Source organism: Cornus florida, unplaced genomic scaffold, assembly GCF_030987335.1.
Source record: "Cornus florida cultivar Cherokee Brave unplaced genomic scaffold, ASM3098733v1 CherokeeBrave_3.0.0_Hap2_Chr10, whole genome shotgun sequence".
Taxonomy (NCBI): domain Eukaryota; kingdom Viridiplantae; phylum Streptophyta; class Magnoliopsida; order Cornales; family Cornaceae; genus Cornus; species Cornus florida.
Genome location: NW_026775580.1, coordinates 106,960,935 through 106,980,773, shown reverse-complemented (window position 1 = coordinate 106,980,773; position 19,839 = coordinate 106,960,935). Strand labels below are relative to the sequence as shown.

The 19,839-nt window shown below is 35.1% G+C and overlaps 3 protein-coding genes across 9 annotated transcripts; 2 read left to right on the top strand and 1 right to left on the bottom strand.

Moving 5' to 3' along the window:
- The first annotated feature begins 199 nt into the window (after window positions 1-199).
- Window positions 200-4,111, top strand: LOC132276815 (serine/arginine-rich splicing factor RS31). 6 transcript variants are annotated; one of them, XM_059778430.1, is made up of 6 exons: window positions 200-325; window positions 492-634; window positions 2,787-2,899; window positions 3,042-3,271; window positions 3,401-3,652; window positions 3,766-4,111. In XM_059778430.1, the coding sequence occupies exons 2-6, from the start codon at window positions 529-531 to the stop codon at window positions 3,794-3,796; spliced, it is 732 nt and encodes a 243-aa protein (XP_059634413.1). In that variant the 5' UTR covers window positions 200-325; window positions 492-528; the 3' UTR covers window positions 3,797-4,111. The 6 variants fall into 6 exon arrangements, with proteins under 6 accessions (XP_059634413.1, XP_059634415.1, XP_059634418.1 ...); XM_059778432.1 differs by having other exon boundaries at window positions 250-325; window positions 471-634; XM_059778435.1 differs by having other exon boundaries at window positions 250-325; window positions 471-634; window positions 2,186-2,899.
- Window positions 4,112-8,732: 4,621 nt separating this feature from the next.
- On the bottom strand, window positions 8,733-10,727 carry LOC132276814 (protein yippee-like At4g27745). Of its 2 annotated transcripts, XM_059778427.1 has the most exons (3): window positions 10,244-10,727; window positions 9,801-10,024; window positions 8,733-9,060 (listed from the first exon to the last, which is right to left on the bottom strand). In XM_059778427.1, exons 1-3 carry the CDS (start codon window positions 10,334-10,336, stop codon window positions 9,015-9,017), a joined length of 363 nt encoding a protein of 120 aa, XP_059634410.1. In that variant the 5' UTR covers window positions 10,337-10,727; the 3' UTR covers window positions 8,733-9,014. The 2 variants fall into 2 exon arrangements, with proteins under 2 accessions (XP_059634410.1, XP_059634411.1); XM_059778428.1 differs by lacking the exon at window positions 8,733-9,060 and having other exon boundaries at window positions 9,656-10,024; window positions 10,244-10,724.
- Window positions 10,728-11,163: 436 nt separating this feature from the next.
- On the top strand, window positions 11,164-18,622 carry LOC132276813 (bifunctional fucokinase/fucose pyrophosphorylase). Its single transcript, XM_059778426.1, has 7 exons — window positions 11,164-11,649; window positions 11,801-12,083; window positions 13,207-13,571; window positions 13,746-13,872; window positions 14,892-15,905; window positions 16,246-16,979; window positions 17,980-18,622. The coding sequence occupies exons 1-7, from the start codon at window positions 11,329-11,331 to the stop codon at window positions 18,376-18,378; spliced, it is 3,243 nt and encodes a 1,080-aa protein (XP_059634409.1). The 5' UTR covers window positions 11,164-11,328; the 3' UTR covers window positions 18,379-18,622.
- The last annotated feature ends 1,217 nt before the right edge of the window (window positions 18,623-19,839 follow it).

The window sequence follows — 19,839 nt, the reverse complement described above, 5'->3', positions numbered from 1 at the left end:
TAACTTACATATTATAAAAATATAACTAACATATTACTGTATAAAAACAATATATTTAATTTTCAGGCTTACCCTTCATTCTCTCTAAAAATAAGATTAGAATTCCAATGCCAAGACGCATTAGTCAATTCGGAGTGTTTTAGGGGACTTGTTGGGCGTTTGCCTAGTATTTTAGACGAACAGCACCATGCCACGTGTGACCCACTGATGCAAGGGCCTAAATTAGGGCTTTGTTTCGCTTTATAAATCCGCCAAAACCCCTTTTTCCTCTCCGATTTTTTTCTCGTTCTTTGCTAGGGTTTCTATCGTCGAATCGAAGAGCAAGGTACCTTTTATTAATCTCTCGATGATTGCTATCAGTATCTCTCTGAATCTATTTGCAAAAGTTCACTTTTCAAAATCTAGGGTTTCAAGGTACAGTTTTCTTGGCAATTAAACATTTTTTTTCCTTTTTTCACGAGTTCATTCAGTTGTGAATGATGGATTTTTAGGTGATCTGAAGGTATTTTTAGGGAGAGAATTGTGAAAATGAGGCCTGTTTTCTGTGGTAACTTCGAGTACGAGACTCGCCAAACGGACTTGGAGCGACTGTTCTCCAAATATGGAAGGGTCGAGCGCGTCGACATGAAATCTGGTACTTTAACTGCTTTTATTTTTATTTTTTATTTTTTTTTAATATATATCATCTTATTCTTTATCGTATGAGCATTCTCTTGCTCTCTTTATATATATATATATATAACCCATAGAAAATTATATGGTATTTGATGTTTCCTGTGGCTAATCTTATTTGATATGGTTAACAAATAACACTTTAATGTGCGATAAAAGTTAAAGGGACTTTGATTAGTCTTATTCCGGAGGTGCTATAACACATTTTTTTTTTTTTTCCAAATGATGCAAGTTACTGGTATTTTTCAATATTTAATTTTTGTAAAATTTGATACTGATCTTCCATTGTGGTTGATTTGGGACACTTAGGAGAATCCTTTATACCTAACCAAGGACCAATTCTTACATGCCGTTTTCTTTCCCTCATTTAGGAACACAATTCTCCGTTGCCTTGATCAGCCTTGAAACCTTCTCTCTTTTGTGTGGGTTTTACCTTTATTCCGTCCTACCTAGATTTGAATACACAATATTTTCAGATTTTTTTAGCGGTCTTTTATTATAAGTAGACTTTTTAGTTTGGGTGTAGTGTTGCCTATGTGATTACTTTAGATTTTATAAAGATCTTTTATTATAAGCGGACTTTTTAGTTTGGGTGTAGTGTTGCCTATGTAATTACTTTAGTTTTTATAATGATCTTTTATTATAAGCGGACTCTTTGGATTGGGTGTAATGTTGCCCATGTGATTTCTAATCATTTATATGTTGATCAGTAGTTTCTTTTATTTTTTCAATTTTTCTTCTTTTAACGAAACTTTAGTTCTAATTATTTGATTTTTTTAATATAGATTTTTTTATAGGAGCCATGATATTTTTCTTAGACATGAGGTTTTAATCTATTTTCATTTCTTCTTTAGCGGATCTCAATCTTGGATTGGGTGCGTATGTCATTTTTTTTTGTTAGACTCCCCCCATGTTTCTCAAATATTAAGTCTAGGATTTTCTTGTCCATGCCTGTTTCAATCATGTATGCATCCAATCAGTAGCTTTTATTCGTTATTGGTTCCTCTAATCATTTGAGTTTTCCGTTTTAGAGATTGTTAGACAGGCCTGGGTAGTTACTTAAAAAGAAGCTATATTTTCGCTTATGTGGCTTATTTTTTTTTTTTGGAGGGTTTACAGTCTTCGTGGTTATGTCATCTTTGTTATGGGTTCTCTCTCTCTGTCTCCCCCTACCTAGTTCGCAATACCTGTTTTTCCTCCCTTCTGTGTCTATACTGTTCAGTTTAGGGCATACCTATGCCAAGTTTTTGGTTGAATAAAGGTTCTTTCTTAAGTTGTGTTCGCCCCTTTTTATCAAAAAAAAAAAGTTGTGTTCGCCCCTTGAATTACAAGGCACAAGGATGACTTTGACATTGAATAATTTGTCAAGCCATTGATTCTGTAGATATGGATATATGGCTACTTATGTAGTGTGTATATCCAATCCTGTATCCTGGCGGTAAATAAAATGGCAGCCAAAATATTGAAATTTCTTTGGAGAAGACCTCCATATTAAGTGTTTGTTTTGACGCAGGAACATCTACTAAGGGAAACGAGCTTCTATCTGGCTCGCAACTTCTGTGCCAAAAATTCTAATGCAAAGGAAATATACCTGCCTGCTTGCTCTCATTCTACTCACAGATGGAATTGTTCTGCATTTCATTCACCTGATCATTCGTTCATCTGTCTCTCACTCACCTCACCGTCCAAAGTTGCCATTTCACAAGAATAGTCATGGTGGGATCTGTCAAATCATCATGCCATGCCTACTTCCACTGATCATAAGGGGATCAATTTCTATCATGCCATGACTACCATAACTGATCATAAGCGGATCAATGAATTCTATCATGCAATGCCTTACATTACTGAACTCGTGCTCAAATCGCGAAGCATGCCTTGCAATGACAACTCAGATTTGAAACCTTGGATTTAAACCTTTAATATGCCATCATCATGATTTAGTTCATCATGCAAGGCCTCTACATCCTTATTTGCAGGTGTCGTATTTTTACTTGGTTCTTGCCAGGGAACAAAAATACTGATTTGGCTGATAAACTGCCTGCTGCTGAGTGGATCTGAGACCAGAGTCATGTTTTACTACTACGTCCTCTTATTTCGGTTTGTTTCTGCAGGCTTTGCATTTGTTTATTTTGAGGATGAGCGTGATGCTGAAGATGCTATTCGTGGTCTTGACAGTGCACCATTTGGATATGACAGGCGCAGGCTGTCGGTGGAGTGGGCTAGGGTATGTTGGTTTCTTATTATCCCTCGCAAATTATATTACCTTTCTAGTAATATGTGGCAGGTCCATTGTTCTCTCTAGTCCTGAAGTTCAAATTCCATCATAATTCTAATCTTAGTGAGAAAATTTAATTTGCTTGTGGCAGGGTGAACGTGGCCGGCATCGTGAAGGTTCTAGATCAATGGCAAACCAGAGGCCCACCAAAACTCTGTTTGTGATAAACTTCGATCCTATTAACACAAGGGTTCGTGACATAGAAAAACACTTTGAGCCTCATGGGAGGGTTCTTCATGTCCGAATTCGGCGAAATTTTGCATTTGTGCAGTTTGAAACACAGGAAGATGCCACAAAAGCTCTTGAACGTACTCACATGAGGTTAAATGGCACACATATATGTCTTTATATATATATATATATATATATTTGTTGGTTGAAAATGTTGATATCTCCCTTGTTCTAAACTAGTATATCTGCTAAATTATATGTTGGTTCATGATTTTGCAGCAAGATTTTGGATAGGGTAGTATCAGTTGAATATGCTCTAAGAGATGATGGTGAGAGGGAAGACAGATTCGATAGCCCTAGAAGAGGTTATGGTAGGCGTGGAGATAGTCCTTACAGACGGTCACCAAGTCCAGTGCATCGTAGGGGTCGGCCTAGCCCCGACTATGGGAGGGCCCACAGTCCAGTCTATGATAAATACAATGGTCCAGCATTTGATAGGGCCAGGAGTCCTGAATATGGCAGATACCGGAGGTAGATATGGAACAACCAATCTTGACATGCTCATTTTTTGTTATTTATTATTATTATTTTTTCTCATTTGTTCTTGACATACTCATTTACGGTTTTGCTTTCCCTGTTTACAGCCGATCACCTGTGCGAAGGTCAAGAACCTGAGAGATTATCAACTTGAAGGGATCAATGTGCTTAATGCTAGTCAATTTGTGGGGTACTGTGGTTGTGCATCAGTTTTTGCTTACATCATGTAGGGGTTGCACTAGTTTAGTAGTTTTTATTTGATGGGTTTGAAATATGCATGGGTTTCTGGTTATCATTAGATAGACACACTTCAGCTGGTTGGTTGCGAGGCTGAAGTGGATATGTAGGTTTTCCAGTTCTGTTCAGACTAATCTATATTACTACTATTGGCAGATTTATATTTTACTCATGATTTAAATTTTACTCAATATATTTTTTTCTTTTGAGCGAGCAGCCGAGCAGTCATTTTTGGTGTTATTGGGGTTAAAAAAAAAAAAAAAAAAAGTTAGTTGTATTCCTAAATATTGTTTTTGCCCTTTGATGTTGTCTTAGTTACTTTGTACAAAAATGTCGCAGTCAATTTTTGTTCTAATTTCTAATATTGTTTTGTCTGGTGATGTTATCGTGAGCTTACTTTTTACAAAAATGTCATAAAGGACTTAATGTGATTCTTAAATACTTCTTTTTATCTCCCCTAGTGAGTAATGAAGTTTTAATTGTACTACGTGACATATTGGCAGCTAAATCAAGTTCTTATTATATATATTTTTTCTCCCCTGATGTTTAAGAAAATGTTAATTGGTGCAGTTCGTGTCGAGGGAATGAAGCTGGCATATCATTTTCTCAATATCTTCAGACCTCTTTTCTCTCTCTGGTAGACAATTGCAATTTATAATGCGTAATTTTATTTTATTTTATATTATTTATTTATTTATTTATTTTTTTTTTATCTTCAGCAGTTTGTTAAGATACACTGTTACATCATCAATGTGAAATTATTATGTATTTTAACACAACCATTTTATCCATACACATCAACATATTTATTTCTCCTCTCTCGTCACATTAATGAATCAACTTATACATTTTCTCCTCCTTCCTCATTACATTAAGGAATAAACAGCCTGTTTGTAAAAATTATGTGGGGCCTAAACATGACATTGGTTTGTTATTATTGAGGATATATTTTTACACAAAAGGTATAGTATAAATAATTCAAAATTTTTGTGTAACACAAAAAAAAGATTGCTCTAATTGAGTAACTACTCAACTTTCTTTATTGATAAATATTTGCAAGTTTTACAGCAAATAATCACAATATATTAATGGGTAAAGTTTCATATTTAAAAAAAAAAAGTAAATAAGGACATTTTGTTAATTTGAAGAATGAAATATCTAAAATATTTATTTAAAAACTAAAATACTTAAAATCCCTTTAAGACAATAAAAGAAAAAGTAATGATTATTAAGGATATTTTGTAGTTTTCATAATTTTTTTATTTGAATTAATGGGTTTGGAATTTATATGCATATGTATATATATGTATTTGTGCATATTTTTATATAGCGAATGTTTTTTTTTTTTTGCACAAATATATAGGAATATTTGTCTTGGGGAAAAAATCAAAAAAATCCTTTTACTTTCAAATTTGTGCAGAAAACTCCAGTTGAATTAATTGTTTTACAAATTGAACAAATTAACCTTACCGTTTCAGTACTGTTTCATGCCTTGGAAGGCTTAAACAGTGTGGACTCGGTTTGGGTCGAGTTGAAACGCCCAGGTTTCACCCTAGCTGAACACATTGAAAAGCCTTAACTTGCTTTCATAACTCTCTCAAGCCTTTCCATCATCTGTCTCAAATAAATGTATGATTGATTCTTTGGTGCGGCTACGTTTTTTTTAGTATTTCCTTATTTGATTGTTAATTTCATTAGGGATTGTATAATTTTTGTATTTCCAAGGGTCTGTAATTGAGATGATTATATGCGTGTATATAATATTATGTATCCTCTGTTTTGAGTTTTTCTCTCTCTAGAATGTTGTTCTTTTTCTTGTGATGCTTTGGCTTTATCAAAGTGGTAAGTGGTAAGTGGTGGTGGTGGATGTAGAAAGAGATTCTAATATTAGAGAGGAAGGGGAACAATGTTCTATTGATGGAGGTCTATGAGAATGCACCTTAAAAGTACTGGGTCTGTTGGAATTGTGGGAAGAAAATGACTAATTGCAATTAATAAAAACCATTAAGGGGTATTTTTGAGATTAAAGGTGTAAGTAAGAGCATGTGACAACAAGTGCTCCCTTTTGACGACAGATTAACCAAAAGGTAGCAACATTCTTAGGCTCCCTTTAGTTATATGAAAAAAGAAAAAAAAAAAGAAGAAGAAGAAGAAGAAGAAAAGAAAAAGAAAAAGAAAAAGAAAGAAAGAAAAAAGAAACGGGGAGAAAAGTAAAATGAATGAAAAGAAAAAAGATTTTTTAGTATATATTTGGTTAGTATGAAAATTTATCTAAGAAAATTGTAGAAAAATATTAGTTGTTAGTTTGGATAGCATGAAAGTGAAAAAAAAAAAAAAAAAAAAAGTAATTATGCATACCAAAACTATTCTTATGAAGTAAAATGATGGATTATTAAATTCAAATATATAATTGTTTATATTCCTTTCTATTATTTATATTTAGAATAATGATTCTGTTTTTTTTTAGCATCACAAGGCCAATGGAGTTTGCGGGCGAGTATATAAATACTCAAAAATAATTTGAACACCAAACTATCTCTTTTTGGTGGCTGACTTCAGGCAATTGATGCAAGAACTTTTTATAATAGTGTTTAAAAGAAATAAAAATACAATGTAAAGTAAAGTAAAATAGAAATAATAGGATTTAAATGACTAAAATCTGATCAAAGATTTGTTATTGAATTCAATTGAATAAAAATAATGATTAAATTGTAAATAGCATAATTAGACATTACAAGAAAAACGATAAGTTACTGGAACTTAGATTTGGACAAAAGATTTGAAGATAATTGACGTAAAGTCATTTGATAAATTTTTGATTCATGCTTTTTGTGGGTGGTGCTGGATGGTTTTGAATGAATTACAATACTTCTATTTATAGAAGTCTTAATCAACTTATTCTCCTATTTATTTGCTCCAAGAATCTCCTTCTTGATTTTCTTCCTTTCGTAATTTAAATTGGGTCGAACTTTGGAGTGCTTTGCCCTTTTGTACGCTTGTTTTTCGTTTCCAAAACCTTCTTTTGATCTCCCATCATGGCTGCAAACTTCCTTACTTTAGTTAATTTCAATTTCTAATTTTTAGCAACCAATCATAGATTTGGCAGCCGTATCTTCCCTTAAATGGCCCAACAACTACTTGTGGCTTTTAAATTTATCCATGTCATTACTGGCTGCCCTTTTTTGAATCTTTCCTTCTCTCCTCTAACAAAATCCCTATTTCACAGGGATTTAGTTGTTTTATCTTAGCCGAATGCCATAGTCTTTCCTTCCTAGAACCTATTTGACTTAAGTCAAATATTAGTTGCTACATTTCCGCATAATATCATTGCCTTTCCTTCACAATGAACAACCTATTTGACTCAAGTCAAATATTAGTTGCTACATTTCAGTAACAATCTTATTGATGAGGTGACTGAATATCTTATCCTAAATTCTCTCATAATCTAAATTTTCTCATAATATTTTTCTCAACTCGCCGACTTCTCTTAAAACATATTGAACACTTGTTGACTCCTCATTGGACCATGTCATTGCTAAGGTGACTTTCAAGAACTTCATAATATTTTCTTTTAAGTAAAATTAATTATTAGTTTAAGATAAACAAATTTAAAAAAAAAAAAAAAAATTAGAGATAAGGAGGCAATAATATTGTTTGGGAGAAAAATTAAAATTTTCACCATATATATATGTATGGATTATGAGTAGCTAGAATCTAAGTCACATAAAGCGGGAGTGAGAACGAATTTGAAAGCGAGAGCATGAAAACGGCAAAATTATGTCATATATAGTGAGAATTTGGAGCGAAAGCGCGTGTGCGCTCGGAGTGTGAAAGCGACACCTGTTGATAAGAATTATGTGACTTAGGCTAGAATTGAAATATAAAACAGACAATTAAAAAAAATAAAAAATTCTATTTAGAAACATGATTTATTTTGAGCAATTTTATCCAAATTATCATTGATATTCTGCATATATAAATATATAATTTGCGTTTGGAACTTAACTCAGAATAGAAGTTATTTTGGAGAGAAATTTGCACGATTAAGTTACTGGGTGTTTTCACCTAACCAAACAAAGCCTTAGATTTGTTTTATTTATTTATTTATTTATTTATTATTTTTTTTTAACTTGAGGTTTTATGCTAATTAGAATGACAATTTCCTCAGGGTTTTGATTTTTTTTTTTTTTAAAAAAAAATTTAACTTGAGGTTTTATGCTTATTAGGAATGACAATTTCTCAAGGATACCAACACGCCAAGGGCTTATTTGTATTCGTCTCTTACTTTCTAAAGGGAGGTCAAATCTCATAAGAGACATATCAAGAATTTTTGTCTAAAATCTGCCCAATTCCATTATATATGTAAGTTTTAATTTTTTTTTTGTATATAAAATACATATTTAATATTTTTAAGACTGGATGGTATAACAATTACAAATCCATTCATAAGGAGTCATGCCAAATGTATTTGGCTTTCCGAGGGTAATGTGAAAGTTCTTTGTTACACATATTCACCTCTTACTAGTGCGTCATGGTTAATGCATTTTTGGTTTTCAAGGGGTTAAAAGTTAGTTGTAAATGTGCCAAGAAGGCTCTACCATATGTTCTGTACCACTGAAACTCTAAACCATTTTTTTTTTTAAATTTTTAGGGAAGAAAGATCATACCATACCAGTAAATATTTGTAAACTTGTGAAGGCAAGATAGAGTCGATTGGGAGGGGGGAGATTGTATTTGTATCTTCTTTTCGGGAAAAGAAAGGAGATACTTATTGGGATTAGTGTTTGCTTAGGTTGCGGTTCTAATAACACATCTACAAATCGAGTCATTCCCAAAATCAAGTGAAAATTGATAAATCATATGATGATAAAAGCATATAAAATGGTCACAAGAGACGTACGTAGTAGTGGTAAACATCAACAATAAAAAGGGGGATCGTGTACTTTGGCAATCTTGAAGGTCTCAAAAACAAATTTGCCTTCCTTGAACTTGTTTCTTTCATCGTAACATCGTTCGTACCTCCATCCCAACTTCTCTCTGCAATCCGAGCAGTAAACGTCCGCAACCATGTGCACTCCACTTATCAATCGCCGATCCTCTTTAGGCCCCTCCACTAAGTTCATCGCACGACCGAACAAATACCCTCTTCCTTTTCCTCCTCCAGCCTATATATATATATATACACACATAGTTATTCAGGAAGGAAGAAAAAATATGTTCATATATATTCACACAACACACAACAACATAAATAAGCAAGCAGAAAAACCACTTTTACCACAAAATTCTTAGCAACAATATCATCATGAATAGCGACCACGTTTCGACATTTGAAACAACTGTACAGTCTTGATCCAACCAACTCCTCCATGGAAGAAGAAAATGCTTTCAATAGTAGTATTACTCAATTATCTCACTACATTATACATATATATATATATATCACCCACATCTTCTAAAGGAAACTGAAACGCTTCAAATTCTCACTGAAGATATATCCGAATCTAAATAAATTACTTCATAATCACACCTACTACGAAATCTAAGCAATTTTCAAAAGTTTTAATTTAAACGACTTCTTACTTTCAACGGAACGTAAAAAGGTTAAAACTTACATTACCATTTCAATTGAGAAGTTATATATTAGATGTAATAGGATTATATATTACATTATAAAAAAATACAGTATACCTTTACATGATAGTATTTCTTTGCTCTGTTTTGATTGGTGTTATTTCTAGATTGGTAATTAACAAGAAATTCATGAATGAATAACAGCACCGACAAACAATACCCAACTTTAATTACAGTGAATCAAAAGTCTCTATACAATATATGTAAGGTCCAAACATATCACAATACTTGCTTCAACAATACAATGGTACTGGAACAAGAGCAGCCCTACCAGTTTTCCTTCACAATCTTGAATTTTTCGAGCACGACTTTCCCTTCCTTGTACTTCTGAGATTCCTCATAAGCTCGTTCATATTTCCAACCCAGAACTTCACCACAATCCAAGCAGTGTACATCAGCAACTGTGTGAAGTCCGGTCATAAGGTGCCGGTCCTCTTTAGGCCCCGCCACAACATTCATGGCATGAGAAAACAGAAAGGCTCGCCCATTTTTTGCCTGAATAAAGTTTTGTGTTCAATAAGCATTTCATATGTGGCGTATAAAACACTTGGGAAAAATGACATACTTATGACTCTGTTTGATTAGTTTCTTTTTCTGTGACTATAACAAAATCCTCGTCTATCTATTAGAGTAAAAGGGTGCTACTAATTTTGATTTCAGAATCAAATTAGCTTATCAAAAGAGAGTTGGAGAAGATCATCAAAGGTACTTCACCTGAAAACCTGTAGAAACAATGTCATCGTGAAGGGCAACATGATTCCGGCAATTATAGCAGCTGTACAACCGTGGCCCGACTACATCCGCCATCAAGAAAGAATCACTGGTCAATCAATCTTGATCAGAACTTTGCTCCCGGTGGCCATCAATGATTTGTCAAGGAATTGATGAGGCCAATAGAACTATAATATTAGATTGGGTGATGATTTCGAACAAGATACTATAACAGAAATCAAAGTAAACAATTAGGTGTTGATATGATGGGATTCCCTCTAACACTAAAACCCTTTGTGCAAACAAAATATACCTATCAAATTATAATTGTATGATGTAGATGGTCTAAAAATAACCATAATCAACATGGACCCACTCTTGTAGCCCAAGGAAAAAAAAAAAAAAAACATGGACCCACTCATCACCTAACCTATCAAGAAATAAAACCTAGAAAATAAAAATAAAGAAAATAGAGAGAGAGTGAAAGCTAAATAATTGTCTACGCCTGCAAAGTGGATGGTTTCAAGGAAGAAAAATAGACGGAGAGGATGAGGAATCGTGGAAGAACGTATGAACTGTTTGAACCACAAGAATAATTAATTCATTTGCCTAAAAGAAAGAAGGTGTCGTGGTGTAGTGGGTTTTCACGTCAGTCCAACACACTGAAGGTCTCCGGTTCGAGTCCGAGGGACGCCAATTCATTCTTGTGCTTTTCCCAAATTCAATCAACCAACTGGTTTAACTTACGACATCGTTTTAGTTTTCCATTTCGTCAAGAAGGGTCCACTCCATCTACCCATTTCGGTTAAAGAGCGGGTGATCCAGTTTCTTCCTCTTTACAGTTACTGCACTCGATCACCCTTCACCTCATCACCATCACTGATATTATTAACTACAAAATACAAACATCAATATATACATAGATATACATGTACATATATACGCACACTTACATGAATATACACTCTCATAAGTAATATCTTCTTACTGAGAGATTGTCGGTACATCTCAGAATGGCGAAGCAAGAACTAATTGGCCGAGACAAATGACTTATTAGGGTTTCACTCTGTTCAAGAGAGCACGTAATAATGGAGAAGAGATCGAGGAGGACCAGAGAGAAGGTGGACTTGGCCGCAATTTTACGTAAATCTTGGTACCGGTTAAGGTTATCGGTCCGACACTCGTCTAGGGTTCCGACATGGGATGCAATCATCCTCACGGCGGCTAGCCCCGAGCAATCTGAACTCTACGACTGGCAACTCAAGCGAGCCAAGCTCCGCGGCCGGATCGCCAGCTCCACCGTCACTCTAGCCGTGCCCGACCCGGATGGCCAGCGGATCGGGTCCGGCGCTGCCACTCTCAATGCACTTCTTGCCCTTGCTCGCCACTATGAACAGCTCGATGCACAGGTAGTTCAGTTGCTATCCATTCTGTTGAATCGTCACTTCAGTTATTGTGATCGATACGTTGTATTATCATAGTAAATTTCTTTACTTTCTAACTTTCCATTGTATAAAAACCTTTAATTTCTGGGTTTGATAGCGTATTTCTCATAAGCAGGAAGGAAATGCAAGCAATACTAGTTCTGGGTCTTCCATACCTGAGGAAAGATCCAACAATGGAGTTCCTGACCAGTCAATCATCAACTTGATAGCCAAGAGGCATATTCTATTGGTTCCTGCTGGAGGTGACTCTAAAAGGGTCCCATGGGCGAATCCTATGGGGAAAGTTTTCCTACCACTTCCGTATTTGGCCGCCGATGACCCTGATGGCCCAGTTCCCTTGCTTTTTGACCATATTCTTGCAATCTCTTCTTGTGCAAGACAAGCTTTTAAAAATGAAGGTTACATAGCCCTCTTTATTGCAATTGAGGAAATGCTGCATACTGGCAATGTTTGGATGCATATTAACATGCATTTCATCTCACTCTATTTCTCATATTTAGTATGATAAATCACTTATGATACCCATGAACTATGTGATACTTACATGGGTGCACATTTTTACTTATTGTAGAGGTGACAACGTTGGGATATATCATTTTTAGTCTTTTTTCATATGGACCATAAGGTGTGAACTGTGTCATTGCCTCAAATATGCATTGACTTCTGTTTCTTTGATCCGTGTTTTGAGTTTTTGTTTTTTTCTCATAGTCCAAAAATTTTAGTTAGCCTAATTATCATGGTGCCATTTGGATTTATCTTTATCTACATCAAAGGAAGAGACCATACATGTAAATTTTTTATAATTGAAAGAGCTATGTGAATTTTTTATAATTGAAAGAGCTATGTGAATTTTGCCATTCAAACTTTATGAATTTGGAAGTTGTAATATGAATCTTGAAAATTAACAAATGTATGAATTATTGCATCAAACATTTTGAGGTATAGAGCTAAAGTTACAATTATCTTGTTACACTTATGAAGCTAATTTATACCACTACCTTCTTAGGTATGGAGCTAAAACCTAGTAAAACCATTAATGCTATGTTGCCACTTCATTGCCTTAAAGAAAATGAGTTATACCACTACATTCTACTCGTAGCCACCATGACATTAGGCCCATGTATGGCCTTTGACCTGCCTAATTTATTATATGATGCAGAATTTCTACAAGTGGTATAACTGAATCTATTAACTGATTCTCGATTGGATACTTTGATATGTATCTTGATTTCAACTATATTACTTGTATGGAGTCATATGTCTACATTTCTGTTTATCCTTAAGCTCCTGTATTGCCACACGTTTTGTGGGTAAGTATCCTGTATCGCCACATTACCTTGCAAATTCCAGTTCGTGTAAGAAGAATTGTTAAATTGAGTAGCGAGAAACTTTTTTTCTTGAACTGTATTATTTTTATCAACTTCTGTAACTTTCTGAATTACATGCTAGGACAGTTGTTAATATAAAAAAGGTAACTCCTATTACAATGTGGATTCTGAACAAAATTTTCAATCTCTGCAGGCGGGATATTTATTATGACCGGGGATGTTCTACCTTGTTTTGATGCCTCCACCATGATTCTTCCGGATGACACATCCTGCATCATCACTGTTCCTATCACCCTTGACATTGCTTCTAACCATGGTGTTATTGTGGCATCCAAAACTGGGATCTCGGATGAAACTTATTCACTCAGTTCAGTGGAGAATCTTCTTCAGAAACCCAGTATGGAGGAGCTTGTTAATCATAGGGCCATTCTAGATGATGGTAGAACATTACTTGACACTGGAATAATAGCAGTTAGAGGTACAGCATGGGTGGATCTTCTTACGCTTGCCTGTTCCAGCAAACCTATGATTTCAGAGCTTCTAAAGAGCAGAAAAGAGGCAAGCCACTATATTTTCAATCCTCACTATTTTTGTCAGATCTAACTTTAGGTTTTTCCTGAAATTTCATATTTTCTATGTTATCATTAAGGCTATTTGGTTTTCTAATATTAAGGGATTTCTTTAATACTGACGTCTGTTAATCTTTGAAATATATTCCATGAACTTGCGCAGATGAGTTTGTATGAAGATCTTGTAGCAGCTTGGGTACCTGTAAAACATGAATGGTTGCGACCACGCCCTACGGGTGAAGAACTTGTCAACAGATTGGGAAGACAACAGATGTTCAGCTGTTGTGCTTGTATGTTGAGCTTCGTTTATTGTATCATGATGTTACTGATAGTGCTGTTACTGACTTTATTTTGTGCTTTATTGATGCTGCCTCATTCTCAATGATTGTGGTTTTAACTTACATGGTTCATTAAGTAATTCATTAAGTAAAGGGCTTAGTGTAGGCCCTTAAAACCCTTTGAATGAGCATACCATTCAATTCAAATGGTTCTTCCAAACACTAACATACACGTTTCTTGAAGTAAAAGAATTATGGCATGCCATAGCTGTGGTTAAGTAACATGTTAAGGCTGACTTTTGCAAGATCCATATAAGATCGTTCTGTTTTTGAGTATGGTGAAATGTGGCCTCTGCATGTTAACCTTTTACTTCCCTTCAAATTACTAGGAGCATAACTTTGGGGAAAGAACATACATAGTTCTGCATAAACTTGTTTGTATTTTCAATTTGACTCTAAATGTTGACTTCTTTTCTATAGTGTAGACATATGAATATGTGTGTCTGCATATTAAATTTTTGTATGTGTATATGTATTTATGCTTGTGTACCTCTCCATGTTTCCTTGCATGAAAATAGTTGTGATATTAAGGTGCATTAATATTTTAAGTTTATTGCGTTGTCTTCCTGAAGCCGGGTAAGGGAGAATTGAGGGAACAATGCTTGATAATCATGCTCCCTTGAAAATAAAGTTCTGTTGTGTTTCATTCCTTCTTGATTGAACTTGTATTGATTTGTGTTTGTTTCCATGTAAAAGCAGGTGATGTATTTCAATTCTCTAAAATGGTTGTCAATATGCTGAACTTGCACTCCAGGAGGCTGATTTTTACCCACACTTCTGCCTCTATCATTATAGCCACACTTGATACTATAATTTAATTATATAATTATTAGAATTTTTATTTTTTATTTTACTTTTTATGATTGTAAACCAATGGCTGGATTGAATATTTGACTGTTAAATTCTTGAGAATTATCATGTGTCTGCCATCAGAAGATTCCACGCTGATTCTTTTATCTATTTCCCTGCAGATGATTTATTGTTCTTACATTTTGGAACCTCAAGTGAAGTCTTGGAACACCTAAGTGGAACTAGTTCAGAACTTCTAGGTCGTAGACACCTGTGTTCCACTCCGGCAACCACTATGTCTGACATTGCTGCATCTGCTATTATTGTTTCTAGTAAAATTGAACCTGGTGTCTCAATTGGGGAAGATTCTCTTATATATGATTCATCCATTTCGGGTGGGACACAAATTGGTTCCCTAGCTATAGTTGTTGGTGTTAATGTGCCAGAAGATAACAATAGTACAGCAGATGATCCATTCAGGTTCATGCTTCCAGATCGCCATTGTCTTTGGGAGGTCCCACTAGTAGGATGCACTGAACGAGTTATTGTGTACTGTGGCCTCCATGATAACCCAAAAAATTCAATTTCAAGGGATGGGACTTTCTGTGGGAGACCCTGGAAAAAAATCTTAGATGATTTGGCCATCCAAGAATCTGATCTTTGGAGCTCAACTAGCACTCAGGAAAAGTGCTTGTGGAATGCAAAAATATTTCCTATACTTTCTTACTTTGAGATGCTTAGTTTGGCGGCATGGCTGATGGGCTTGAGTGATCAAAGAAAGGAATCTTTACTTCCTTTATGGAAAAAGGCACCACGTGTCAGTTTGGAGGAGTTGCATAGGTCAATCGATTTTAAGCAACTTTGCTTGGGCTCTGGCAATCATCAGGCAGAACTTGCGACTGGAATTGTTAAAGCTTGCCTTAATTTCGGTTTGCTTGGGCGCAACTTGTCTCAATTGTGTGGAGAAATTTTGCAAAACAAAGCCTCGGGAGTCAAAATATGCAAAGATTTTCTAACCATGTGTCCCAACCCCAGGGAACAAAATTCTAGGATCCATCCTAAAAGCAGGGCATACCAGGTGCAAGTTGATCTTCTTCGAGCATGTAGTGACGAAACTATGGCATGTGAACTGGAGCACAAAGTTTGGGCTGCTGTTGCCGATGAAACTACTTCAGCAGTGAGATATGGCTTTAAAGGTAAGATGAATATATATATATCTATGTATTTTCTTGAGTGGTGGTAATGATGAATGTTCGTGGCATTAATGATCACAAAAACATAATGTGCTGAAAATTTGAAGAAATCATGAGCAGGGAAAGAACTATGAAAAAAAAATAAAAATGCATCAGCAATCTTGTTCTATTATTATATGAAGTACATTTTTCAATCCGTCATTCTATTATTCTGCTTGATTTATAATTTACCCAGTGGAATATTTCATTCATATATTATTCTTCTAGGTATTATTATCCTGGTTGATCTTCTGAAGTAACATTTATATATATATATATATATATATATTTTTTTTTTGGTTAGAGAATTTCTTGGAATCCTCCAATAGGACTTCTGTGGCAGAAAACCAGGTCAATAATGTTGATGGTTTCATAGATCAATATTTCTGGTCTAGAATTGTAAAGGTTGAGTTACCAGTTCGCGTGGATTTTGTTGGAGGTTGGAGTGATACTCCTCCATGGAGCTTAGAGCGTGCTGGTTGTGTCTTGAATATGGCAATAATGTTGGAAGGTTCTCTACCAATTGGAACCATCATAGAGACGAAAAAAACTACTGGGGTGATGATTAGAGATGATGCTACAAACCAGCTGTATATTGAAGATTGTAGCTCTATTGCAGCTCCATTTGACAGTGATGATCCATTCCGGCTTGTCAAATCTGCATTGCTCGTGACAGGTATTACTCATGACAAGATCCTTCTGTCCATGGGCTTGCAAATCAGGACATGGGCCAATGTTCCCCGTGGTAGTGGTTTGGGGACTTCTAGCATCTTAGCAGCAGCTGTTGTAAAAGGACTTCTCCAAATAACCAATGGAGATGAAAGCAATGAAAATGTTGCCAGACTTGTCTTGGTACTGGAACAGCTCATGGGCACAGGAGGAGGCTGGCAGGATCAAATTGGAGGTTTATACCCTGGCATTAAATTCACTGCAAGTTTTCCTGGAGTACCATTGCGGCTTCAAGTCATTCCCTTGTTGGCTTCTAGCCAGCTGATTAGAGAGTTGCAGCAACGATTGCTTGTAGTATTCACTGGTCAAGTAAGCATGCTATTTTTTCTTTTGTTTTTTTTCAATTTGAAGGTGCATTTTAAAATTTGTCATTTCCTTACATGAATTTATAGTAGTATGCAATCTAATGATATAATAATTTAAAATGAGGTTCTGGCGCGGTTCCTGAAATCCACGTCCCTGAGATGAACAGGAAATTATATTAATTACATTACAATGAAGATAATACTTCTCTTCCACATCATGTAATATATAAAACTGGTCTCACAATCTTGGCTACCTTTCCCTCTAGGTGGGGGCATCTCCATTCATTGAAGTCCAATAGGAATATAGTGTCCCATGTAGAACCTTTTGCTCTGAATTTGCAGCATGCCTAGATATTGCAATATTCAACTATCATAAATTAACCAACAAATGATTTATTTATTTTTCCCCGGTTCTAATCTAACTTTGTGATGAATTGCTAAGTTGGGACTCAAATGCTTATGAAGCCAACTGGTTTGTTCTCAATCCTTTACGTTTCTCAGGGCTTGTTATGGATCCCTAGAAGATGAGTGGTCTTCCTCTTGCTTACCAACGGTAGAGCCTTAGTGAGAAATATATAAGCATAAAAAGTTGGCATCGGTTCATTCACGGATGATTTTGAACCCTTCCTTTCTCTTAAATTTGGTAATAAAGAAATTAGGTAAGGAGATTAAATTTTATTGGGATTCGCTGTCCTGCCAATGAAATTTTGTATTACCTAGGTATTGGATTTGATAACGTTGATTCCATCCACTGCTTCTTTGTTTGTTGTTTACCTTGAAGTCAGAAGCCACCCTGCTGCAGCTTCTTTTTTGGTTCTAGTCGGGTTTGGAGACAAAGCTTATTAGAACTATGAGCTACGTTTGACATGTATTCTCTATGATTACTTTTACATGTCTGAATTCATGAGACATGATGCTTAACAATCATAACTCCGATGGATGATGTTGGGTATGACTTTTCTGAAATCTGTTGATTTATATACTGGCAACCACCTACTTTGCAGGTTCGACTCGCACATCAAGTCCTACAAAAGGTGGTAACTCGATATCTCCGACGTGACAACCTGCTTGTATCCAGTATTAAGCGCCTTGCTGAACTGGCAAAGGTTGGGAGGGAAGCTCTAATGAACTGCAACATAGATGAGATTGGGGTGATAATGTCGGAAGCTTGGAGGTTACATCAGGAGCTTGACCCTTACTGTAGTAATGTATTTGTTGATAGACTCTTTGCATTTGCTGACCAGTACTGCTGCGGCTACAAGCTTGTGGGTGCTGGTGGTGGGGGTTTTGCATTGTTACTGGCCAAGGATGCTGAGCGTGCCACTGAACTGAAACGTTCGCTAGAAGAGGATTCAGAATTTGATGTGAAAATCTACAATTGGAACATCTTTTTAGAAAGTTAGAAGTTCGATGAAGGTTGTTTCCGGAAGGTAGCTTATTACTGTATTTCTTAGATATGTTTATGTATAGCGTGGTGGTAAAAAATGTCTCGAGCGAAGATGCCTAGGAGAATTCATGGCGATTCTTTATTAAATTTATTTAGGAAATTTATGAAACTTCTTGTAACTCAAGTTCAATAAAGTTTAGCAATAACGCTGTTTATTCTTCAAACTCAAATGAATGATATTCAAAATATTATAATTAGAATTTTTATGTGCATATGTTTGGAACTTGGAGGTTTAGATTTTTAAAATTATGCACACAAGTAAATCTAGTGGAAAAAACCAAGGCTTTTGTGGTCTAGCAAAATCTCCTTTACCTTTCAGAGTAGATGGTGAGAGTTTCGGTCGGGCAAAATGAGTGGTGTGTATGAATTTTTTGCAAATGATAAAAATAAAAAAATAAAATCTCTCCGTGTAAACTTCTTACACTGTTTTCAATGCTACACAATGCACGAGTAAAATGTGAAATGTCCCAACTATCCTGTCAAAACCATATTTTTGGCATTCAATAAACAGTCCAAATTTAATAAATTAATGTGTCAGATACTTTATAAATTTATATTTATATGCGTGTAAATATATATTCAACTATGCATGGAACAACTAATGAGACGGAAGAGTAACTGTCAAATACTTCATTTTCTATTTTATACTATCATATTTCCTCCTCCTAATTATAACAAATAAAGCTATTAGTATATTTTTATTTCTTCTTTTGGCTCCATCACTTTAATGGAGTTTTAACTCTTAAAATTACTACTAGTTTGTTTGAAATAACATCTTGTGAAATAGAATTTTTTTTAATCAAGAACTCTATCCTTCAAACTTAAATTCCAAACAATTTATAGGCCATTTTGACTTACTTATCGCTTATGATTACAGTCTATTAATATCTCTTCTAACTTTTAAATAGAGAGTTTATTTAACTTGTTAAGTTAAAAATAAATAAATTAAAAAAAGTGACCAATTTTTTAATTTTGGAAATGAATGTATTTGTGGGCATCATCCAATGTTGGAGCCCACAAGTTTGTCAAGGGACCAAAAATAAAAAATAAAAATAAAAATAAAAGAAGAGAAGAGTGGTTGAATTGGTGTTGCCGTGTTGGTCAGCTTCCTCTTTTCATCGTTACCGATGAGTGATCTCAATTATTTTCTAAAGTTTATTTAGTCTTTGCAAATTAGAAAATATTAAAAAGTTGGAAATGGTCAAGATGACTAACAAATCTGGTTGACCTGCACGTCACATGTGGGATTGAATGGGCTAAGGCCTAGATCAGTGATTAGTGAATCCCTAGAACGACGACGTTTTTCTTAAAGCATTGACAGTGTGACGGCAAACAAACCAAAACTTTCCTTGGATTCCGTGGAACGAATAAGAATATCGATGTTGATTGGAATAAGAAAGCGCAGACACCAAACGTT